At 39.9% G+C, this 26,511-nt stretch overlaps 1 protein-coding gene across 3 annotated transcripts in view; it reads left to right on the top strand.

Annotated features, from left to right (window-relative positions):
* The first annotated feature begins 9,859 nt into the window (after window positions 1-9,859).
* The window catches only part of bahcc1b (BAH domain and coiled-coil containing 1b), a 78,534-nt gene continuing 61,882 nt past the window's right edge, over window positions 9,860-26,511 (top strand). For 2 of the 3 annotated variants that reach the window (XR_005282078.1, XM_038300350.1), the window contains exons 1-2: window positions 19,628-19,832; window positions 22,465-22,821. Coding sequence is in view for 2 of the 3 variants with exons in the window: in XM_038300350.1 (XP_038156278.1) it covers window positions 22,650-22,821 (172 nt within the window). In the remaining variant the exon portion in view is untranslated. Of the gene's footprint in view, window positions 10,007-19,627; window positions 19,833-22,464; window positions 22,822-26,511 lie in introns of those variants that run through there. The other variant, XM_038300351.1, reaches the window with a different exon arrangement.

The raw sequence follows: 26,511 nt of genomic DNA, 5'->3' as shown, positions 1-26,511 counted from the left end.
AACCAGTATAAGTAAGGCCATGCAATTCTTCACTTATTAGTTAGAGCAATGGAATAATTTATAAGGAATGTAATGGGAGAAGATTTAGCATTGTACTAGTTTCCAGTTTGGTGATATGGGCTGCCAACATATGATGCACAACAGTGTTTATGTCTGTAATTGTGACCAGTTCAAAATATTGTTTCAGGCTTAAAAAGTAAACATTAGACCGATTGCATTGACTAATGGGATTCCATTTTTGTTGGTTTACAGCCCAGTAGACTGTTTCCAGAACAACCCCTTTCAGTCAGATTACACCTTGAACACATTGTTCCACATTTCTGCATCTTCTATTAAGTAGCATTTCTTACATTGAATGCTTTTACCAACCTCACTCCTGGTTTGTCCTGCCGAGTTCATTTGCTTTGGTGGTCTTTTTTCCTGTGTTTCCATCTAGTTCACCCGACTGCACACTGATCTGTCCACTCTGGAACTGGGGCATAGATGTTGGCCTTCTAGAACTCTCTGCTAGAGTAGTATAACTCTTGGGTTGTCTCAACACTCCCAACTTCCCTATTGAGATAGGATATTAACTCTATATTCTGTATAACAAAATGACCTCCTTGATGAAGCATGTCCAAAGCTGCCTTGCAAGTTTTAGAAGTTTCACTGCTTAAGACTTAACAGACTTTTGCTACACTACAGTCAGCAGAATAGGCTGTGCTGAAGCTGAATAACATTGAAAACCTGTAGGAAGGTGGCCCTGTGGGAAGGCAGTCCTGTGGGACAGCGGTACTGTGTGAAAGGCGGTGCCGGGGGACAGCGGTCCTGTTGGACGGTGGCCCTGAAGGGATAACTTTGGACATTTTTTGTCAGAATTTTACAATGACCTTGGGAGTTTGGAAAGGCTTCTAAAAATAAAATGAACTATCATTATGATTATTGTGCTACTATTTACATCCACATACAGAAGAGTGCCCAAATGTGTTCAAGCAGGTAGAAAATTCAGCAACTGTATAACACTAAAGCGGAGAAAGGGAATAAATCTAACCAAGTAGTCCACATTTATCCATGGTCATAATCCTTTTATACTGGGAAGAAGCTCCAATTCCTTCACGAGTGAGGATCGTCTTTAGTACACTTGCTGGATCTTGCAATGAACATTACAGATGTTTCCTGTCTGAATGTGTTTACCACACAATGGCACGCACGCAAGAGATTTGATGAATGGCTTAAAATGCAACACAATTGAGTAGAAATGCTCAACAGAGTTGACAGGACGTTGCAAGAAATAAGTTGGTGCCGACAGGTGTTAACGCTCTGTTTGAAAGGAATCCATGAGGGAGAAGGTCACCTGACACCTCTGATAGTATCTTACAGGTTGTGTTTATCCAACACAAGCAGAGAGCGGGGGAGTGACAAGGCCCACTATGAACTAATGACCTTCTTTGGGAACTGACCTAACTGTGAGGTAACTTCCATTTTGGGTTGATATTCTTCTTCTTCTTCTTAAAAAAAAAGAATTTTAAGGCCCATGCCTCCCTTACCACTTGGAAGTGCTGAGCAGCCCAGTTAAAATAGGCAATAACAATAGCTTTGTTCACATTTTGTGGGCTTTAAATAGACATATGAATGCATTCAGTTACGATTAAATAAGGCACCAAGCACAATTCTAGTGATGGCAGGTGTACTAATTAAATAACTACCTTTTATGTTCCTTTACATTTAAAACAGGTAATAAAGATCAGATGGATCAGAGATCCGGAGGTCCAGAGGCAGAACAGAGAGGATATCCAGGCAGCTGGACAGAGTCAGAATGGGATCATGCAGGCTCGGTATAAGGAGACAGAACAGGTCAGTTAACAGGTGGGCAGGCAGATAACTGTGATGACACTGGATTAATCTTACCGGGTTGGTATAAGATAATCTGGCAATGAGGACTGGTCTGATGGGGATTATATAGTGATGGAAACAGGTGAAGTCAGTGAGAGCTGATTGCGGAACGGGTGGAACAGAGCAGGTGTATGGACTGAGTGATCAGCCCAGCATAAGTGCCGAGATCATTACATTAAATATGACTTTTGGATCTAATGTCTATTATTTCTGAAAAAGATCAAATATGGATTATGTCAGAAAGAAAGCTATTTCACAAAGGTTATTATATATTTCAGATCAATTCAGAAATATATAACAGTTCATAAGTGTAACAAGTAAACAGCAATTCTGCAAAAATCAGGATATGATCCGTTCATGCCGTGACATAAGCTTTGTCACCGAGTGAAGGAATCACATTTGTGCTGTAGGCAAGTGAGAGAACTTGTGGTCCATCTAGAACGGTACTAGTTGACGATTGACTCCTGAGCACAGCAGCAGTACAGTGTGTCCAGCCGATTTGTGAATCTTGACTCAGTGATAGCCAGAATGGATCACATTCTGATTTGTGTTGCAGGTTATTGAGCTTCTCAGTGACATTTATTTCTGTATCCATAAGATTGAGTGGGTAAATCTTGAGTTACTCTAAGCTAACTTAAAACCTTAGCTTGGAGTAACAATCTTTATTGTAAGTTGCAGAATGTGGAAATTAAACTCTGAGCGTTTTTACTTTCTCCTGAACTTAGAAAGTAAAGTATCAGCAAATGAAGTGATTCAATAACTCTAAAAAACATAGCTGTATACTGTGGAGGGTAGAATGGACCAATGGCCTAAGTTGAGGTGGATGGAAACATGTTGCACTGCCAGGTCAAAACCGTTTTTTTTTTATATCAAACAAATAAAGGTATCACTTTCTGTTATATTGTCTGTAAGATCCAGGAAGTTAATCAGATTAACTGATTTTCAAACCAGGAAGATGCACCACAGATAGATGTGGGACAAATGTGATACACACTGTAAGGGAGACAAACATCCAAGCAACCTTCCATCCATACGTCCATAAAATTGCTTATCTTTGCACAGCTTGTCTGGACTGATTTCAATCTCCAGCACACACTGGACAAAAGGCATGAACCCACCTGGACAGATCACCAGTCTGTCACAGAGCAATGCAGTGACTCACGTGACAGACAACCATGCATACACAAACTCTCTCATAGCAATTTATATATACGTATGTACATGAAATTTGTGCCAACATATACCTTTTTTTTTCAATGGATAGGTTGGGTGCAATGCTAGAAACCAATCCACGTCCCTTCTTTTCATAGAGCTTTTCAAGGTCAAAGCCAAAACCATACTGGAAAGATTTATGTCTCCGTTGTTGCTTTTGGTCCTGAAAACAGTTTCTATTTTTCATCAGGGGCAGTCGTGGTTTGGTGTTGGGTTAATTAATTGTACATAAGTTATTCTACTTTAATCATATTATACTTACACATTTTGTTATCTCTATCTTACTCATATTACAAAGAGTGTTAAAACATTTAGTTTTGTTTGCTGTGTCATTAATGTTTTTTAAGTCTGTGCAGGAGGGATGTTGACTGCGACTGCTGTTAACAGATGTCGTTAAGGGTGTGGAGGAGAATGGAGAACTGTGCAACTAGATAAGGAGAGGGGTTCTCCTTATCCTCTGATGTTGTATGATGTTGTACGAAAATTCTGGTTTCAACTGGGTTCTGTTCCCTCCCCCTTTAGCGGTTGAAACCACATTGTAATCAGGGCGTTTCTTCAATAAAGGGCTTGGAGAGCAGATACTGCTTCAGAGTGGGTTTGAAGTTGTAACTGAATGCAGTTTCTGATCCCCTCTCCTTGCAAGTAAAATATACTAAATTCTCTGTGTCATTCTTTGTGCAGGTTGCTGAATAAGGTGTTTGGTGTTTAAACCTAACATTTGGACAAGTCACAGCAGTATTCCTTAACATGAATTTTGATTTTGTTTAAGTAGATTTTCCCGACTAGAGGTGCCCGTAGGCCTGTAAAGCACTTTTGTCCCTGTTGTGAAAATGTCTGAGGTTACATTTGTCCAATATGCACATGTTGCACTTCTTTCTAACAACACCCAAACTCTGCCTTGAAGAGAACTTATTTCAGTATTAAGGCTTAGCCAATCCTGAGCTTTTTTTAACCACAGCAAAATATGTTGGAAACTGAACTTATTTAGTCTATATGTCATATCTAAATTTAGCCTAAACAAAAATGTTGAAAGTCGAGGTTGGTTAACCCATTTCATCAACAAAAATGAAAAAACAAAGTTACACAAATGTAGCAAACAGTTAAAGCTGTCAATTATAAAACCTAAACCATATCAACATGCATACATGTGTTGTTGCTACACAGAGTACACGTGAAGAAATGGATTTTTGTTCAATTCTGTGAGGTCAAAATAACAGGAGAACTCCTATGCAGCAGACATGAGCATCAGGACGTTCCTATACTAAATAAACTATCGATAGGACGCATCCTTCTCCCTCCTGTATCTCCTTCCTTACTGTAAGCACTATTCAGATAGCTCTTACCAGGGCGACTGCTGACGTAGTTCTGTTTTGGCATAAGCAGCCTGTGCCTATAATCCTTTACCCTCACCTATTTTATCTCTTATCCAGCAACTGAAATCTTAATCTGTGCTTTTGATTCATGTTTTCTAGATTTTTGCAATTCGCTTCACACCTTTAACTAAATCTGCCTGAGACCAGCTATAGTCGCTTGAGAACGCTGCTGCAAGGCTCCTGACTGGATCTTTAAAGATCTGCCATCATTGCCTGCATTACCAGATATTGGTTTTGACTTTGCAACTGTTGCATGAACACAAAACTACTTGTCATTGAACTTTTACATCTCTACACCCCAATCAGTGATTTCATAAAAAACTACTAAATGTCCCCCACACAGAAATTAGAAACTAAAGGAGACACAATCCGTCAGAAGCTGTCAGGTTGTATATACACTATATTGCCAAAAGTATTTGCTCACCCATCCAAATTATTGGAATCAGGTGTTCCAATCACTTCCATGGCCACAGGTGTATAAATTCAAGCACCTAGGCATGCAGACTGTTTTTACAAACATTTGTGAAAGAATGGGTCGCTCTCAGGAGCTCAGTGAATTCCAGCGTGGAACTGTGATAGGATGCCACCTGTGCAACAAATCCAGTCGTGAAATTTCCTCGCTCCTAAATATTCCACAGTCAACTGTCAGCTGTATTATAAGAAAATGGAAGTGTTTGGGAACGACAGCAACTCAGCCACGAAGAGGTAGGCCACGTAAACTGACGGAGCGGGGTCAGCGGATGCTGACGCGCATAGTGCGAAGAGGTCGCCAACTTTCTGCAGAGTCAATCACTACAGACCTCCAAACTTCATGTGGCCTTCAGATTAGCTCAAGAACAGTGCGCAGAGAGCTTCATGGAATGGGTTTCCATGGTCGAGCAGCTGCATCCAAGCCATACATCACCAAGTGCAATGCAAAGCGTCGGATGCGGTGGTGTAAAGCACGCCGCCACTGGACTCTAGAGCAGTGGAGACGCGTTCTCTGGAGTGACGAATCGCGCTTCTCCATCTGGCAATCTGATGGACGGGTCTGGGTTTGGCGGTTGCCAGGAGAACGGTACTTGTCTGACTGCATTGTGCCAAGTGTAAAGTTTGGTGGAGGGGGGATTATGGTGTGAGGTTGTTTTTCAGGAGCTGGGCTTGGCCCCTTAGTTCCAGTGAAAGGAACTCTGAATGCTTCAGCATACCAAGACATTTTGGACAATTCCATGCTCCCAACTTTGTGGGAACAGTTTGGAGCTGGCCCCTTCCTCTTCCAACATGACTGTGCACCAGTGCACAAAGCAAGGTCCATAAAGACATGGATGACAGAGTCTGGTGTGGATGAACTTGACTGGCCTGCACAGAGTCCTGACCTCAACCCGATAGAACACCTTTGGGATGAATTAGAGCGGAGACTGAGAGCCAGGCCTTCTCGTCCAACATCAGTGTGCGACCTCACAAATGCGCTTCTGGAAGAATGGTCAAAAATTCCCATAAACACACTCCTAAACCTTGTGGACAGCCTTCCCAGAAGAGTTGAAGCTGTTCTAGCTGCAAAGGGTGGACCGACGTCATATTGAACCCTATGGATTAGGAACGGGATGTCACTTAAGCTCATATGTGAGTCAAGGCAGGTGAGCAAATACTTTTGGCAATATAGTGTATATATATATATATATATATATATATATATATATATATATATATACACAACATGACAGCTTGCATATGTATGTATATATATATATATATATATATCCATCCATCATCCATCCATTTTCTGTCACGTTTATCCCAAGTGGGGTCGCGAGGGGTGCTGGTGCCTATCTCCAGCTGTCAACGGGCAAGAGGTAGGGTACACCCTGGACAGATCGCCAGTCCATTGCAGATATACAGGTGCTGGTCATAAAATTAGAATATCATGAAAAAGTAGATTGATTTCAGTAATTCCATTTAAAAAGTGAAACTTGTATATTATATTCATACATTACATACAAACTCATATATTTCAGATGTTTATTTTGTTTAATTTTGATGATTACAAATGACAACAAATGAAAATCTCAAATTCATCATATCAGAAAATTAGAATATTGTGAAAAGGTTCAAAATTGATGGCCCCTGGTGCCACACTCTAATCAGCTAATTAACTCAAACCACCTGCAAAAGCCTTTAAATGGTCTTTCAGTCTAGTTCTATAGGCTACACAATCATGGGGAAGACTGCTGACTTGACAGTTGTCCAAAAGACGACCATCGACACCTTGCACAAGGAGGGCAAGACACAAAAGGTCATCGCTAAAGAGGCTGGCTGTTCACAGAGCTCAGTGTCCAAGCACATTAATAGAGAGGCGAAGGGAAGGAAAAGATGTGGTCGAAAAAAGTGTACAAGCAAGAGAGATAACCGCACCCTGGAGAGGATTGTGAAACAAAACCCATTCAAAAATGTGGGGGAGATTCACAAAGAGTGGACTGCAGCTGGAGTGAGTGCTTCAAGAACCACCACACACAGACGTATGAAAGACATGGGTTTCTGCTGTCGCATTCCTTGTGTCAAGCCACTCTTGAACCACAGACAGCGTCAGAAGCGTCTTGCCTGGGCTAAAGAGAAACAGGACTGGACTGCTGGTGAGTGGTCCAAAGTCATGTTCTCTGATGAAAGTAAATTTTGCATTTCCTTTGGAAATCAAGGTCCCAGAGTCTGGAGGAAAAGAAGAGAGGCACTTCATCCACGTTGCTTGAAGTCCAGTGTAAAGTTTCCACAGTCAGTGATGGTTTGGGGTGCTATGTCATCTGCTGGTGTTGGTCCATTGTGTTTTCTGAGGTCCAGGGTCAACGCAGCCACATACCAGGAAGTTGTAGAGCACTTCATGCTTCCTGCAGCTGACCAACTTTTTGGAGATGCAGATTTCATTTTCCAACAGGACTTGGCACCTGCACACAGTGCCAAAGCTACCAGTACCTGGTTGAAGGACCATGGTATCCCTGTTCTTAATTGGCCAGCAAACTCTCCTGACCTTAACCCCATAGAAAATCTATGGGGTATTGTGAAGAAGAAGATGCAATACACCAGACCCAACAATTCAGAAGAGCTAAAAGCCACTATTAGAGCAACCTGGGCTATCATAACACCTGAGCAGTGCCACAGACTGATCGACTCCATGCCACGCCGCATTGCTGCAGTAATACAGGCCAAAGGAGGCCCAACTAAATACTGAGTGCTGTACATGCTCATACTTTTCATGTTCATACTTTTCAGTTGGCCAACATTTCTATAAATCCTTTGTTTTTATTGGTCTTCAGTAATATTCTAATTTTCTGATATGATGAATTTGAGATTTTCATTTGTTGTCATTTGTAATCATCAAAATTAAACAAAATAAACATCTGAAATATATGAGTTTGTATGTAATGTATGAATATAATATACAAGTTTCACTTTTTAAATGGAATTACTGAAATCAATCTACTTTTTCATGATATTCTAATTTTATGACCAGCACCTGTAAATATATATATATATATATATATATATATATATATATATATATATATATATATATATATATATATATATATATATATATATATATATATATATATATATATATATATATATATATATATATATATACACACACATTGGCTCTATATTCTTTTGACTATTGAGCCGATGTGACAAGTGAATTTCTCCACTGTGAGATCAAAGAAGTCTATCTTCTTCTTATTCTCTTATTCTTTTCTTCTGTGGCCCCAATTCTCTGGAACTTTCTACTTCCTGCTCTCAGATTGTGGAATCAGTTGCTTCTTTTAAAGGCCAACTAAAAATACATGTTTTTAAATTGGCAATTGCTTACATTTTGTTGTATTTTTTTATGTTTGTTGGAGCAGTTTGTGATTTTATCTTTAAAGGTGCTGTTTGAATAAAGTTTTACTTGCTTACGTACTTTTGGACTTTTGCTTGTCTGTATATTGGTTCCAACTCAGAATACCACAGCAATATATAACCTTTAAATGCAACAAATTGTCCTGGTATTTCACTATCTTACATATCTTTATTCCAATCAAATTCATTAAAGTTCCTGGTTATAATGGCACAAAATGTCAGAAGATTTGTGTTATTATGATCTTTGCAAGTCACTTTGAAGACGCCCCCCCTTATTCTACTGATTACTATGTTTATCTTGTATGCCCCCCTTCCCCGCATATGGGGCCTGCATGGGGGTCACCTAAACCCCGCTGAGACTCCCCTCCTCCTCTACTTTAGGGATCTCTGATCTTGCTTATGCAATCATCGGCGACGCAGGGGTTAACGTGGTGACGTGGTGCCCCTGAAGCGGTGACCCGGTGGGGGCAGCGTGCGGTGCACGAGGGCTGCATGTGTGTTGGAGGAGCAGCGGGAGAAGGACGACCACATTCATCAGTCGCTTCACTTTAAAGGCATTTCTTTCACTTTCACTTCCACCCTGGTTCTCTGCTTCTCTGAGTAAAGCTGAATATCTGAAACTAAACTGCTTTTTATTTGATTTCCTTTAATATGGTGGAGCGACGCGGGGAGGTGACTAAGACTTTTCTGGATCAGGGGCTACGCTGAACGACGCGCCGCGGAGCATTTTAACGCCTGTGCTTAATGTTTATTGCTCTCCTTTTAATTGAAGCTGCGTGTCTGTTTGCGGCTCAGTGTGTCTGTGAGGAAGACAGCGTCAAAGGAAAACAGCTAAATGTGAACGTAGACGCACATCAGGCGGGTCTTCATGGCGACGGTGATGAATCTCAGAAAGTTGGATAAACGGTGACCTCCAGGCGGTGATTAGGGCCATTTAACAAGACGACTACCACTATAAACAAATATCAATTAGATGTCTACAGAAGGACTGATCAAGTTGAAGTGTTCGGTGAATTTATTCGTGAATTTATCAGAAAAAATGAGGTCATCATGGTTTACAAAGATGCACATAAAGTAGAAGGAAAGGTTTCGTTAAATGCAGGAATTCATCTTGCTATAGAATGGAGGGAAAGACAAAAGCTTCACTGGGAGACTACATTTAACAAAATAAAAAAATAAAAACAAATATACCTAAAATATATACAATCCTGTCTACTTCTTAAAAATAAACGTCTATGTGTTTGTTTTTTATTATGATAATATATAGCTGTCCTTCTGTTTGGTTCTCTTTCATTTCTGGAGGAAGCTACACCTTTAAAGGGAGAGTGTGACCCATAAGCCCGCTTGATGATGTTCCTGTGCCCCCCACCTCTGATGAAAGGGGGTCGGGGGGGTGAAAATTCAAGAGAGCCACTATAGTCTCCAGGGCAACAACGCATACGGGAAAGATGGAGCAAAACGGAGAGTTCCTCCATCAATTTTCTGTTTAATGTCAGGACTGCAGAGAAAGGGAGAGAGAGAGGGAAAGAGGGGGGGGGGGGGGGGCGTTAGGAGTTGTCGCTCTGACATAAATTTGCTATTATAGTACAGCAGCTCTACGGAGACGCACATCCAGAGGATCCGTCGCTCCGCTCGTTCGGGGGAAAATCCCTGCGTGGATAAATTCAGCGAGGAGTTGTTGCGTAAGTAAGCGGAGCGCTCTCTAAGCCCGCGTGCGTTTGGATGAAAACACCTTTAGCTCTAAAACCCAGACTGCTGTCACTTCTGCGGATGATTTGATACTTCAAGTTGTTGAAGAGGTGTGCTCATATGAAACACCGGAATATTATTCTACTCTACAGTTTTTGTAGCAACCCTTTCAACTTAATCTGAATAAGGAATATTTTGCAGATGAACGAGGTAGTTAGTTTTCCAGTGATCCTGGTCGGAGATGGTCTATGTGTTCTAATCATTTCTATCATTAGCACCACTGTACTTTACCTCAGCTACACACTTCATATGAAGACTCATCTGCTGTCGATTAAATATTCTATCTCACACACATTGAGAGCTTTAGCAGGCAGAAGCTGACAGTCTGATGAGGGGAAAAAATCCAGTTTTTACAGTAATCTGATCCTGGATTAGATTATTTTTTTTTTTCATATTCATTACATGTTATTTCAATCCTTTGTTCATCTGTTATGGACCAGTGACTTGCTGATGGAGAAGGTGAAGAGCATTTCCGTATTATTTATACATTACAGATCAACTATATAATGTAGTAATTTTTGAGATTTACTCAATAAGACTTAAAGAATAAAGAAGAAAAAAAATTGAGTAAAAGTCATTTTATTTTGGCTAAATATAAAATAGAAAGATTGGGACAGAAACATTTCCCCCATAGGAAATTCAAATTTTCCCATTGACCCTAATATAGGCTACATCAAATAACGGAAAAAGTTTACAATTTTATTCATAACTGAAAATGTATTATTTTTAATGTATAATTGTTTTTATCTTTATTTATTTTATTTTACTTCAGTTATGTTTTTTTATCCGATCTATTTATAGTTCAAGGAAGTTGAAATTGAACTGCTTTAGTTAAAATCTAATTTATTCTGTTAATTTATTTAAAATGTAATGTTCTATTTCAGTTACATTTTTTTATTCAGTTTTTTATTATTTGATTTGTATAATTTAATTTCGAATTTTACATAATTCCATGTGCACGGGGAGGGGGGTTTATACATACTCATACTTTTGAAAAAGTTAAAAATGTCTAATCTGGTGCACATGGAGTTATGTAAAATTAATAATTAAATTATATATATATATATATATATATATATATATATATATATATATATATATATATATATATATATATATATATATATATATATAGTTTAAGTATATATAAATAAAGATATTTACTAATTTTCATGTCTCCGAAATCAAGCTGAGGTCTACTTTTTTTAGACTTCATTTTCATTTAAAGATGTGAGCTGTTTGTTTTTTTAATTATAAAACAACCTGACAGAGCTGAAATCAGTCTGCATAATTTTTTTTTTTAAGATATCAAGATAATGTTCCCACATGCTTGATGTTTAGGTGAGAAGTTTTCCAAAGGCTTGATGTTTAGGTGAGAAGTTTTCCAAAGGCACCTTTTTTTCCCGTGGTTTTATTGGAGGAGTTGGTTTCTCACAGAGTGGAATGATCAGCTAGAGGAGGTTAGCTGACCTCTGACCTCACGGCCCCATCCTGTTCCTGCAGGGTTTTTTCTTTCAAACACATTCCCACTCTTTTCAACACTCCACTTCGGACTGTCGGTGCTCAGGGTTTCTCCACTTGAGTGGGACATACTTTAATGGATCTTTCGAGCGCAACAAGAAAAACACCAGGTTTGCTTTTCATTTACAGTGTCCCATTGCTGTGGGAAGTAAACCCACAAGTTTTTGGAAGACAGAAGATTGATGCGGTGCTGTAGTGTGACGAGCCGTTGGTTGAGATAATCCCATCATTTGCCTGCATCATATCAATACATAAGTTCACAATATGTCTGAATATAAACTCACATATCAGAATGAGGGCATATTATAGCTCTTTATGTTAAAATTGTTATGATAATAAAAGCATCCACCTGCATGCACTGAGGCTTCTTAAATTAAATGTGTTTTTTCATCAGATACCTTGGGACTATCAGACTCAACTATTTACCTAGCTGGATTTAGCAAAATACGAGGATGCACAATAACTGATTTGCTTTGCTTGTATTTTCATATTTATTTGAAGAAGTTTGATTAACCTAGTGCATCAATAAAAGGATTACTAGAAATGAACACACAGAGATGAACTCTGATCAGTTCCCCTGTGTGATGTCATCAGAGGCATTGGCATGTGGAGGATTGAAAACATTGATAGAAAAAATGAAACAAAGCGGCTATTGCATTGGTCACAATTTATATTTAAAGTGACTTTAATTGATTTTGTGAATGCATCTGGCTTTAAAGATTCCTGATGTGCTTTAGCTGAGTTATGCTGCTGTGTGTTATCTCTCAATCCTGACCGTTTTATATCTCCTCACCCGATTTGAGCCTCTCTGCCAGGATGATCCGAACTAACTGCCTCTGCCCTGACTGCGTTCACAAACAGGGAGGAAAAGGTCATGTTGCTTTTGTGTCCAGTCCACTTCTGACTTCATCACATCTGCTCCTGTCACCTTTGAGCCAAATTGTTGTTTGTTGCTAGTCATGTTTACAATGTGAAGAGAAAAGCACCATCATGGGCCCAGAGAGCACAAATATCTACTGTGTCAGTTTTGGGTAGTATGGAGGGAGTTGGTTTCCTGATGAGACCATCTATTGGAAATATACGCCATTAAAGGGCTATCAGACTCTATCGGTTGCAATCAGGACGGTCGCCTCACTCAAAGGGCCTCCTGGGGGAGGTTACTCTCCATTTGGACTTCATTTTACGGCAATGTGTTTCCTGTTGATACTAAACTGTGTGTATGTCTTTTAAATGTGTTCCTACACATTCATAAAAGTTTGTTTAGACAGTGTTTTAGGGAGCCATGGGGAAGCAATTTGTCTTTCTCATGTGGCAAAAAACCTACATGTTCACTTTATTTTAGGCAAGCCAAACTCCACAACACAGCGTTTTATTTACCTTTGAACTAGGAAGTTGGTGTGACGTAATCTCTCAGGTAATGCATTGAAATTTCCTGCTTGATGATGCTTGTCTTCCTCCGGGTTTACATATGGCCACTACAGCCACGTTACACCAACAACAACAGGCAGGAAAACATTATACCAGTATTTTGTGGTTATAATTCCAATCCCTATCAAAGGTTATTTATAACCTGAAGGATATTTCTCTTTAGTTTTGTTTTACATCAGCAATGTCCCACTGATAATACTTTATTTTTTAAACATTATTAGTGTGGTGTGAATTTCAAAGACAGGATCTAAAAATCAGTTTTTTCAGTTGCCTCAAAGAACAAAAAAAAAAATCTGTGCATTTGGTCATGGCATCAGGAGAGGCCCAAGAATCAGGCTGACCTGATAAACAATGGATAATTCCTGAGGAGACGGTCAGAAGACCGCTGACATCACAAAGACATCATATACAACTGTGATAGTTATGCTTTCATCACATATTCCAACCCAGACATGTTTAAAATGTGTGCATTAGTGCTTGGAGGCATGTGGTGCATATAGAGGTGGCAGATAAATCACTTCTGACAGATTTTAATTAAAATACTAAGAATTTTTGCAACATTCATGTTTGCTCTGGTTCTCTTTGAAAACAATGTGTTTGTTTGACTTTAACCACTTTTATCTGAAATATAAGTTTAGTTCAGATTTTTTTGTTGCTGGTGAACAATCTCAGTAAGAATATAATTGGAAAATTTGTTATTTAATTCATGAAGTGTTATTCAAAGAGTTTGTACCGAGATCTTTCCTTTACAATATAAAATACAAAGATCTGAAGTGTGATTTGGATCCTAAAAAGCATGAAATAAAAACCCTGCCTCTTCTTCTCCCCCCAAAAAATAAAACGGATGTATTTGAAGAACTCTGATCAGATGCATAATGTGTTCTGTGTTGCCATCAGGACCTTCCTTTTAAGAAGAATGTTTTTGTTTTGTGCCGGTAATGTATGGCATTAAAAGTCGCTGAACAAAATGGTAAATGAAACGAGGCTTGATGTTCTATAGGAGGAAAAGTGACGAAAAATTGGTAGAAATGTGAGCCGCTTTTAAACGATCATATTAAGAATAGGAGAGGAGGGCAGAAACTACCCAATGTCTGGCCTGAGAAGGAGGCTGGAAATCGGCCGCGAATGAGCCCCGCTCTGGCGCTGAAGAGCCGGGGAGGCAGCGAGAGGTGGAGAGGGAGAGGAAAAAAGGAAGAGAGGGAGGGAAGGTGGAAAGTGTCAGTCAGGAACGCTTCATTGCTTGAGGACAATCCGCGTGCAGGACCGGTCTGTTTCAAGAGCAATCAGTCAATCCGCATTAATTACCCCCCACCCCTTCCTCACCCTACTCCTCCTCCCCCCATTGGCACACTGACTAGAAGGAGACTGAGGAGTGGGGGTGCTGGGGGGGTGTCGTGTTGTGCTTTCTCTCCCCCTCTCTCATCCACACGCACACCCATCCCCCACCTTTTTTTCCTCTTTTAGGTGAAAAGGAACCAATAAAAATCAAGCAACAAAAGCCTTTTCCTTGTCACTAAATAAATTAAATGCAGATTTCTGTTTTAAGTGGCAGCCCCCCCTCTTCTCTCCTCCCTTCCTCTTTTGTGAGCTGCGGAACAGGATTCTTTATTGTCCCCCGGTCATTAGTGGTGTGGACAACACTGTTAGGGAAGAGAACAGGGGAAGGCAAGTCATTTCATAAAACTTTTTTCCCATTTCACTGCTATCAGCTGCTGGATCACTCAAGAGTTTCCAACCTTCTGGTATTATTAGTTTTTAAAAAATATTGTAGTGTGTTGGGTTGCTAAAAATACATTTTTCTAAACAATATATGAATTGTTAATACCTAAAACTGTAGCTCATCTGAGGTATAGATTTAATATATTTAGGATAGCTAAATTCAGCTTTTGATGAGTGAATGGCATCTCCTTTCACACAGTGACATGCCTGTCTCTTATAATTATCAGAATAAGTAGCCTAACCTGGCATTAGTGTTTCACTCAATGGTTTACTTAAAAAAAATATTTCCTCTGAACAAATTTGAAGGTTTTGAAAATACACACGCACACACTAAGATACTCTTTAGGCTATATTCTACATGTGATGGCAAAAAGGGAATATGAACATGCCTGCTGATTAGGGATATAGCTTATATATGTCTCAGACGTGGTCTTTAATTGTTTTTAATTATTTCAATTAGCTCTCTGTGCCTTCAGGTTTCTGAGCTGCAGAGCCCAGTTTATGCCGTGTTCGGGGCCGGACAGAGCGCTGCAGAGAGCCGCTATTTAATGGAAATGGACGTAAAGAACTGGCTGGGTGTGTGCTTTATGAGGTGCATGCTCCATGTTGTCACTTCTGCACAGGTTCAGCTAAAAAAACTCAGACTGCAGGATCTGCCTTTAACACGAACCATTAAAACAAACAGCTGCAAGAAAAACAAGCATGGAATTCTCCGCGAGCTAAACTGGGATGAAATGTATTTACCGACTTGATTTTATTCTATTTTTTTTTCACTTTGTTTTATTAAATTAGTCAAGTAAATCTGATAGGTTCCAACGACCCAATTCTGCAGGATGGGTCGCATCCGGGGTTCGGTCTCAGATCCTAGAAGATTTAGGATCCGGTCTGTTAAAAACAGAAAGCAGAAACATTTAAACTGAGCTTTTAGGTTTGAAGTGTTCAGTTAAATCATATTATTATTATTTTTTTTTTTAGGATTATGATGCATCTAATTTGACATGATTTTTTTTATTTTACAGCAATCAGCTTATTACACTGTGACAGAACATTTAATTTTGACGTTCACCAAACTTTTGGTCCTGAACAGTCGAAAGTAATTTATCATTTAGTTTGTTATTCAAACTCTTCAACTATCTAAGATCCCGTGTGGCCTTGACTCGGAAATTTCCACTTATTGAAAAAGCGGCGTTAAAAAAAGGGGGGTTTATTTTAGGTGTGGCTCCAAGTGAACGTTGTAACTCAAATCCAAAAGTCGGCGCTTCCGGTTTTAAAAAGAGAAATCTTACTATTTTCTCGCTGCCTCCATTTGCCGAAAACGAGGGGGAAAACTTTCTTCCTCCAAAGTCTATTTGTTTGGGTTAGAAAAAAAAATCCCCTCAATTCTCTGCAGAGGCATCGCTTTTTTCCTGTTTTTCTCCGTTGTTTCTGCTGTATTGTGCGGATCTAGCCTCCACGTTTAATACAACGTGTAATTTCTCCCCTTTTTCTACCTTCTCCCTTTGATTTAGTCACTCTTGACTCTCCTTTTGCTCTGGGGCCAACGGGGTGCGCCGTGCAGAGGGAGGCGGAGGGCACCTTGAAACCGCCCTGCTTATCTCCTTTCATCGTTCGGCGCTGAGGGGCGCCTTGAAACCGCAGGGGCAGTAATTGCTTTTTTCAGGCAGCCCAGTGCGGACTGGCCAGCAGCCAATCAGAGCCTTGTTTATACTCGGTGATTGACAGCGCACTGGCAACTCGCCAACCAATGAGGAGCAGCGCTGGGCCGAACTAACCCTGAGTTTTAACCCCTTGACCTATATATATATATATATATATATATATATATATATATATATATATATATATATATATATATATATATATATATATATATATATATATATATATATATATATATATATATATATATATATATATATATATGTATGTATATGTATGTGTGTGTATATATATATATATATATATATATATATATATATATATAAAAACATATATATATAATTATTCATTTTCACAAACTCATATCCTTACACTTCTAATTGGCAAAATTAGTGAACCATGCGCTGGGCTAACCTGGAGGACAGCAACGCTTTCAAATTATGCGCTGATTCAATTTGTCCTCTGTGACAGAGTGTGTGTATTGTACTGTGTTGTTTGTTTGCGTGTGTTTGCGGTGGGGCGCAGGTAAACGGGCATATTGAATTTAAATGAGTAAACATTCTTCTGATTTTTGTCTTTTTCATGTAACATATAAACATCCCCAGCAGAGCGTGGCTCCATTAGGCAGAAATGTTGCTCAGAATGTAGACTAATTTTTGTGAGGCTGCAGTACCTCCAAAACGTTTTTAAAGGAGGGGGGGATCTTTGGGAGCTTTACAGCAATCGGTTATATCTGTTCATACTTATGGGGGATGCAGGATGGTCTATTAAAAGTAGCTCGTGGTAAAAGACAAAAAATAATAAAAACCAAAAATAATTGTTATTCAAAAACATAAAATATAATACTTAAATACATACATATTACATTATATTTCGTAATCCTTTATCGTAATTTTATATTTTTTAAATACAAGCATGGATATTAGAATGGCCCAAAGGGTCATTGGAGAATGGCATATTTATCTAGATTACTGTATTAAACATTTTAACAAACTAGATTGATTATTTACTAAAGCTACAATATTTTTCTTATATTCTCCTTAAACTGCATTATTTTATACAAGTTCCCCTTTGATCGTAGCTTTGTAAAGTTAACAAAATGTTTCTAACTGTTGGTAACTGGTAACTGCAAAGCTTGAAAGTTATGAACAAACTGCTAAAATTCCCTAAAGTTATGGGAATGGTCACATTCCCATAACTTTAGGGGAGTCTTCTTAATGTTTTTGCAAACAACTCCTTAAAAATCAAAAGAAACAGATAACCAAGTTACCCACTAACAAAACTCAAATGCAATTAGTCAACTAAACACATTTTTAAAATAGTTTTGTTCATCTAGTTTGTCCTCCCATGTAATTAAGTAATAAAATTTAGATAATGATAACAATAAACGTGCAGTTGTTTGAGGGGGAATAAGCTTTCTGATTCCCTGAAAACCAAGGCTAGGATTAACTGTTTAAATGGAAATGATCAAGACAGTTGGAACATTTAAATTGTTTGTGTTGTCGAAGTTGGCATCGGGGAATGACGTCATGAAGTGTTGCCATATGCTGTTTGTTTTGTTGCAACTATTAGCAATAATGTATCTCTAACCCGTGTGTATGTTTAACCTAATATATGCTAAAATTTACTATGTCTGCTTCTGATTGCTGCTACAACCTCCAATTTTCGTCAAGGCGAGTCCTAAAAAAAAAAAAAAATTTGGTCAAAATATTTAAACTTTAGTAACCATCAGTATAGGTTGGTATTGGCATTTTCTTAAAGAATATGCCTTTTTTTGTATTTTTTATACGTATCAGCATTACTGTGCTGGCTGCACATGCCCTTAATAGAAATAGCAGGTTACTAAACCGACATGGGTTAATAGGCTATTTATTTCAAAACGCTCTTTTTTTCAATAATAAGTTAAAGTCATGTAGCAGTTTGTTTAAAGTTTTTGCCAAGAGCTCAACCTGGTTTGGTTCTCACATGTTTACATATTAGTTTAAAAAATCTCTTTATTTTCACTGCTTATCAACAAAAGAACAAACAAAAAAAAATATGTTAATTTGCTAATATACGCAACAATACTTATCTCTAAACATTTTTCTTTTATCAGTTTTTTCAGAAACAAAAATCTTATCAAATCAATGAAACCTAATAGCCTAGTTACACAAGGAGATAACTAAAGCCAAATACCCTGCTAGCCCCCATAGTGTTATATCATGTATAATAAGTTACCTTTTGTTGCAATTAACTGTGAGAAAGAAAACTTTGATGTTTAAACCAATCCTGACCTTTGACATTCTAAACTGTGTTTGAATCAAATCCCAATAAGAGTGCACACGTGAGGTAGTAGTTCTGTAAATATTACAGGATATATTGTGATTAAGCCAGAAAGCTTTTTTTTTTTTTATCCAGAGACAGGTAAATATATTTCACTTGTTTGTTAAAATGTACAACATATTTAGACTTGCAATCCATGGGCCCTTAAATATGTCTGGTATATACAAATTTAAATACTAGATTAAAGTTTTGATCAATTTAATGACACACATAAAGCTTCCCTTTTTACAATGCATGTGAGACCGGCGCGATCTGCTTCATCAGGGGAAACGGAGGCTAAATCAAATGTAAAAGTGGATTTCCCCGAAGGAGCATCCGAAGAATAAACGATCACATCAGCGCTGACACGGAGCAAAATAACGATCTGGCCCAATCAGAATATATTTTGAACTCAGCTGCAGCGGGATCACACGGAATAAAAGCTGCTGTTTTGTAGGCTGCGCCAGCTTCTTTCGGCTCCTTTCCTCTCTCTATAAAAGCAGCTCCGAGCTGTGCCGCCTGTCTCCTCGCATTTGCTCCAGCACGCAGCGCGCCGAAGGTTACAAATCAAACGCCCGCCGTTTCGCTCCGTGGCTCCAGCGGCTTTCTCATTGGCTCCCGGCTGCAGCCAATAGCAGCTAGTGTTTACCGTGGAAAGGGAGGGTGGTGGTGGTAGTGTCTGTGTTGTGTGTGTGTGTGTGTGTGAGAGAGACGCTGTGTGTGCGCTTGAATGTTGGTGCGTATACGTGCGTGCGTAAAGAGCTGTTGGGGTGGAGGGGGAGCGCCCCACGGGCAAGCTTTCACATTGTCATCCACAAACCAATAGGCCTGCGCGTCCACTCCTCCCCGCGCACACACCCCTTCAACCCTCCCCCCCCTCCTCCCCCTCGCGGCGTGTCTGAGTCTCCGACTGCATGAACGAGCCCCGATTCACTACAAGCCTGAACTTCTGTGATGCGTCTCTCCCATACCTCAGCTGAGCGCACACACAGCGCAGTCTGCAGCAGCAGCGTTAGGATGTAATCAATCCCACATGTTTCATCTATGCGTGTCGGGGATTTTCACGTGAATATTTTTCTACTTTTCCCCTTCATTCTAGCCTCATCGCTCTGCAGCGGATGTAAGTTACCAGTAAGTCGAAAATTATTTCTATACTTTTTTGTAGCGAATATCGGTTTAAGTTAAATTCTTCCACTGAAAGATTTATCTTAAATAAGAGCCTTAAATGGGAAGTTTTCTTTATGAAGATGGGGGAACTGGCTATTTTACATGAAAGCGGAATTAGAGACTATAAGATGAAGGCTTGTATTTAAAAAATGGTTAAAAAAAAACTAAACAAAGATAGTCTCTATTCTGAAGCAGGGAAACAGCAGACTGCAGTATTGTAAAGACTCAGTCAGTGTATTTCCACCTGAACAGTATGCAGCAGCAGGATGGCTTTGCTGTGTGTGGGTGTGTGTGTGTCACATCTTGCCATGATCTGTCTTTAAAACACACATTACCTGCCCTTTCTTTCAATCCTTTATTACAGGCGCACAAGAACAGCCTGTTTTTGAAATATTGAATGTTGTCCTTTAGTTTCCTGCTGTGTGAGTGTGTGTAGGTGTCCAGACTTCGGCGCTCCTAGGCGGCTTGAGGAAGAAGCCGAGCCTGTCGGCTGTAGCCCTGGCTCCACTCTCTCTACTCCGGGACGGCCTAGTTTTTTTAGTCCAATGCGTCAGTTCTGCTTTTTATTATTTCAATCTCCTTAAATATGACGAGGTAGGCCGAAGAAGCCGAGTCGCTTTGTTATTTTAACGCTTTTGGATTAAATTAGTTTTATTTTAAGTTCAACAAATGTGATGTGATACATTTTCCCTGGCAAAAAAGCACAAAAGGTGTTTCTTTTGTCGAAACCTCCACTGCAGGAAGTCTGTTAACCACAATGCTTTGCAGATTTTCTGCCTTTTGTCTGGAGTCCGTGTAATGCTGCCTTGACCAGCGGTGGGTTACTTCAGTCTGGCGATAGTTTGACCTCTTCTCTGTCTTCGTCCCTCTGTGTGTGGTAGCCTAGTGTGTGTCTGAGAGGAGTCTCGCTTGGATGAGAGGAAGGCTAAAGCCTTTCCAGGTTGACATCATACGCGCACAGCAACAGCTCCAAAACGCTTAGAATATGATGCTGCTCGTAGCGTTGCAGTTTTGCGTGGATTTTGAGTCGTAGATTGTTGTCGAACACGGGGGGACTGAGTGGCGTTTCTGTTGACGTGGAATGTAAACACTCTGAGATGTGTGTTTATGGGCCGAAAATGTAAAAAACCTATAGACAAACGTCAAAGAGGAGAGTGGTGTGTGATTGATGCCCCCGCGGAGAAGGGCCATTGTTTCTCACAGCCTTAGGGCCCCGGAGAGAGGGGAGTGAGGAGCCCATCCAGCCTGCGTCCCCCACCACATTTTTTTTTACCCTTTTATTTCCCCCCTAGTGCTGCCGAGCAGATATGCACCGCAGAGATAACGTCAGGCTTTCAAACAAAAAGGAAATTTAATAATTTAAATGCGCTCTGAGTCCGAGGAAACCCGGTCGGTATTTATTTATAAATATACGTGAGTGTTTTACGCACAAAGCGCACACAGTCATGACAACTCGATCTGTTAGATCAAATGAACTGTGCAAAATGTTATTCTTTAAATAAACAAATCAGGAAAAGCTTGATGTGTGTGTCAGAAAAAAAATGTGTGTGTGAACTTTCTGCAGCCCCCGGTCCACCAGAGCATTTTATTTTTTCTTTGTTCCCCTTTATCGTCGGTTTCTTGGAGGTGGAGGTGCGATCAGAATCTACAAGGTGTTAGATGGACGTGTCATGCATCGGGAAAACTAATAGATGAAGGTGCGCTGCTAGGCGACGCATGCACATCTCAGAGAGCCCCATTTAAGTAAACGTGCAGGGCTATATAATTGATCTAACGTCCATTCCTAGTCACTGCTTATTTCTGCATCCATTCGCAGTGGAGCGAAGAGGGAATGATTGGTGTTTGGGAGTACGGTATGGCGCTAAACATAGAGCAGAAATACACAATATTTTTACCACTCTGGTGATTTAAAAGAACGCAAATAATGCTTTATTTACAAGTTGGTTTTTATGTTGCGTCCTCCCTTTTGTTTAACAAAATTAGGACAAATGTTTCATTAAATATGGCAATTCAATCAATCAAAAACCTTCCAACTCATGTTACACTCGGAGCATTTTAGGATTCACTCACAAAAACGGTGAGTGAATTTTTGCGCAAGTAAAAGCAGCCAGGTCTGACCTGGTTGAGTCGGGACTAAATGTATTTCCAATGCACCTCTGCAGATAGGGTTGTCTGACCCAACTCGAAGCGTTGTTCTGCTGCCATGTGTGAATTAGATGTTTGTTCCAGAGCAAACTGTGCCATTTTATTCCGTATTCATTTGTTGCGCTCCTGTCTGTGTGTGTTGAGTTTAGTTTGAGGGGAATAATGTCAGTGTGAGTATGTGTTTGTAGGTGTGAATAGGTGTGTTTGTGAATGTCCAGTATAAAGCCAACACGACTGTTTCCATGCACGTTAATTCGTGGCACAATCATCGTGAAAACAGAGCCAGATTATAATAATCCGGATCTTTTTAGGAGTTTTTTGTTTTGTTTCCATCGCTTTTTGATAATAAATAGCTAATGTGAATTTGTATAAACTTTCTCAGGGACTGTCTCTCAGCCTTTACTTCATCACTGCCTGGCTCTGACTTGTCTCCTGCTCTCTCTTTCCGCAGGACATGAAGGGAACACTGTTTCTGCTGTGCAGTGCGCTCCTATCAGCGAGGAGAGCGCGAAGCTCATAAAGAGGGATCATATTTATATTTTATTTTATTTTTGCGATCTGGGTGCCTGAAACCTTCGGTGCCTCTGGATTTTTTTCGCTTTTGCTCCGGAATTTGTGGGGATTTTAAAGTGCAGGATGGAAAGCCGCGATTTCGCCCCGCCGCACCACCTACTGGCAGAGCGGAGCGCCCTGGTGCACAGCGCCGCATCTCGGATAGCGCCGGGCGGCCACGGCTCCGTGCAGCACCCGGCACACTTCCAGCCCGGGAAGTACTTCTCATCACACCTCCCCATGGGTCCGCACTCAGGTCGGTGTCTTTAATGCGATTCTTTTTTTCTCTGTGTTTAAAATAACCGTATTTTAAACTTAACAAGCATGATTTTAAAGACTTTACAAACTCCCAAAATGGAAAACAGACCCAAAATCAGCGCTGTTGGTGTTTGTTTGGGAGTCAAAGGCAGAGAGGGGACCCTGCATGTCTGCAGCAGCTCTGAAACGAACGCATAAAGCTGCCTGATTTTACAAATGAGATCAGTTAAACATTTACGATGTGGATTGTTTTTATTTACTAGGTCCTCTAGCCATTGATTAAAAAAAATAACTCACAATGACTTGGTTTCAGGAAACATTACTTGAATAAACAATGGCACAATCTTTTTTTTTTAAGAGGTCTTCATTTTGTTATAGTTACCAAAATTTCATTTATTTAGGTTTGATTATTTATTTTGCTATATCAAAGAATAATTTGCTATCATATCAAACAGTGGTTTGCTGTTAAATCTGTTTTTTGGGGACGGTGTCGTTGTGTGAGCTGAAGGTCCTGATGGTCCCAAACGTGGGGTTGAGTGTGTTGTAATGGTGGGGAGTAAAGAGGAGTAATACTAGAAAATCCGGTTTCTATATTGAGCGGGGACGTGACGGGGTGCAAATGGGTTGACAGTGCATGCATTAGATTTAACAAGTAGCTTTGGTATCCTGTCTCAATAAGGGAGGAGTGTGTCTCCGCGAGTGTATGAGTGCGCGCAGAGGAAAAGAAAGGAAGAAAGAGAAATGTCTGCTAATTTCTGAAACTCTTCAATTACATATGTTGTAACAGAGCTGGAGAAAGTAGGAAGTGTTATTTCAATGGAGATATGGTTTCTTAAAAAGCAGTGGACTGATGTCTAGATATTATCCAAACTGTTTGTCTCATAAAACTATATGAAGAGGCACACACACACACACGCATATATATATATATATATATATATATATATATATATATATATATATTTCTGAATATTTATGGATGTCTGTGGCCAAGCAGGACTCAGATTATAGCGCACCACTGAACACCATCTATATCTCTGTCTTTATGATTTTTTTTATGTTATATGGAATAGATCTGCATGTAAATTACAGATGTTCAGTAATGAAGAAAAAAAAAATCTCTGATTCAGATTATCTGAATTATTCATATAAATTATTCTGATTTTTTCTACGGACTTTATCTCTCAGATTTGACTAAAATTATAATAAAAAAATAAAATGGCCTTTTTAGACCAAACATTAACAATCTTTTTTCAAAACAATTGAAATGATAATTTGACAGATATTTTAAAGCCCATTCTGAAAATAATTCAGTACTGTTAAAGGGTGGTGGGGGGGTAAGTATTGTAATTTAGGGTGATAATGCTATTGAAATATATTCAAGAAGTCTCAAAGTGCATGACACTGTATTGAGATTCCACATTTTCAGACTCTCCCTTATGGGGTTTTGACTGACATGATGGGCATGGAGGATTGTTGTTTAGGGGTGGGGGGTTGGGTTTGTGTATGTATGTGTGTGTTTGGTTTGAGGTTAGGATGGGATGGGGTGGGGGTTACCTTTGTCCTTGCCCCCCTTAGAGATTCAGGGAGCTGTGTGCCTGGCCCTAGGCTTATTCACAGGGGGTAACCACGATGTGGAGCTGGGCATCGATGAGCAGGAGTGGGCTTGCTTCAGAATATAGCTGCAGCACACCCACACATGCATGCATGCACTCACACATTTATAGCCTGATCAGATTTACTGTATCACTTACAGAAATTCAAAGAAATAAAACAATAGAAGAAAAGGAGGACTGTTCTGTTCTGCCATTTTTTCACGTCCCAGAGAACCTGCAATCCATCAATTTGCTGAAGCCTCTCATTTAGATCAGCATGGTGTCTGCTTCAATATGGTTTCTCTTGACAAAGTGGTGGAATGACAGACGCATACCAGCGCCATAGGACTCAGCCCTACAATGATATTACACAGGCGTTCAGATTACAGATAGAAGTGCTGGGAAAACCTTTGAGTCTGTCTGTCCATCTGTCTGGGGCCCTCTTTCCTCTTATTTTTACTCTGTCGGTTTTATTCACTTCTCCCTTTTTTCCCCTTTTCCTGTTCTGTGATCTTAGCCTCTGGCAGCAGTAGTTATACTGCATGTGCGTGTTTATGTGTGTGTATAAGATTAGGGTTAGGTTTAGCCTGAAGTAGCACAGGTGTGCAGGACTGGGGAGGGAGTGGCAGTGCTTGTCATTGAACAGGTGTGTTACTTCCCAGACAGCAGACGGTTTTTGTTTACATGGTGGGGTGTGTGTGTGTTTGAGAGAGAGAGGGGGCGTTCGTTTGTGTGTGACCTTGTATTAGAGTTTACATTAGTGTCATGCAGCACAAACAGTCATTCACAACTCTGAAGGCTTCAGTTTTTTTTAACTCCCCGTGTTTTGTCGGAGCAGATAATCTCCCAGTGGAGTCTTTCTTGCCCCTCTCGCTCTAATTCACTTCATGTTCAGTCTTGTTCACCAAACTCCAGAACCTGTTTCTAATATCTCCACACTGACTTCATGTCAACCCTGTCCGTTCATCATGATTATACCTGGAAAAAATCTTTCGGGTTCTTGGAAGATTCTGGGCTTTGATCATAACACCGGCATCTATGACACACCCCTAAGCACTCCTCTACCTGCTTACCGTTTGGTGAGGAATTTGGGACGTGCAGCTGAATGGTTAATGCAGACATGGCAACAGAGTCTGGGTGAATGCGTGTCACTGTGTTAAAGCTGGTTGAAAAGGAAGAGATGAGATGATGCTGACATTGAGAAGGAAGAGAGGAAGAGAGATGGGGGGGTAGATGGGCTGAATCTTTCCACCTGGTTGGTAATCCAGTCAGATTACCACTGCCTGACAGCACCCAATAGCCATCTTCCCCCGACTCCCAGGGCCAGCATCTCCTCTGCTTCTTAAGTGTCTGAGAGAGTGAAAGCAAGAGAGAGAGTGGATGTTCTGGTGTGTTTGGGACACAGACAGCTGAGTCAGTGGATAAATGTCCCACCGAGCTTCCTACCCATGAACCCCTTATTCCTCTCTACCCTGGGTAGTATGGGGGGCAGATCTCGGGTGCAGCGCGCCAGACGACCCCCTGCTTAGAGGCGACAGCTGGTGTGGGCAGCGGCCTGCCTGGCTGAGGTTGGAGGGAGAAAACTGTAACTGTCAACTTGGTTTAATTCAAAGAGAAAAAAAAGTTCTGACGCAAATGTAAAAATAAAATCACTACTTTATAATGTTCTACTGGAATTAGTCACGAGTGGTGGGAAAATACAGTAAACAGTCATTAGATAGATAGATAGATAGATAGATAGATAGATAGATAGATAGATAGATAGATAGATAGCCTTACTTTAATAAAAATGTTAATGCACAGTAAATTTAAAGTAAATTTTCTAAACTTGATACCATTATATTTGTAGTTGTTATTAAGAAGATGCTATAGCACACTAATATTGTGGGCACATCTTAATGCTGCCAAGAAAAACAGAAAAATGAGGAAAATGTAGCTAAATCTGATGTTTAAGCATTTAAAATATATCAGCTCTGGTTTTTCCTAATATTATGCAGCCCTCATTTTACTGCCTCTGTCTTGAGTGAAATATCAGAGAAATTCATTTTTGAGAACATTACTAAATGTAGCATTTGTTTGTTTTATACAGAACA

Source organism: Cyprinodon tularosa, unplaced genomic scaffold (assembly GCF_016077235.1).
Source record: "Cyprinodon tularosa strain WSP-4 unplaced genomic scaffold, ASM1607723v1 ctg448, whole genome shotgun sequence".
Taxonomy (NCBI): domain Eukaryota; kingdom Metazoa; phylum Chordata; class Actinopteri; order Cyprinodontiformes; family Cyprinodontidae; genus Cyprinodon; species Cyprinodon tularosa.
This window is presented reverse-complemented; position numbering and strand designations above follow the sequence as displayed.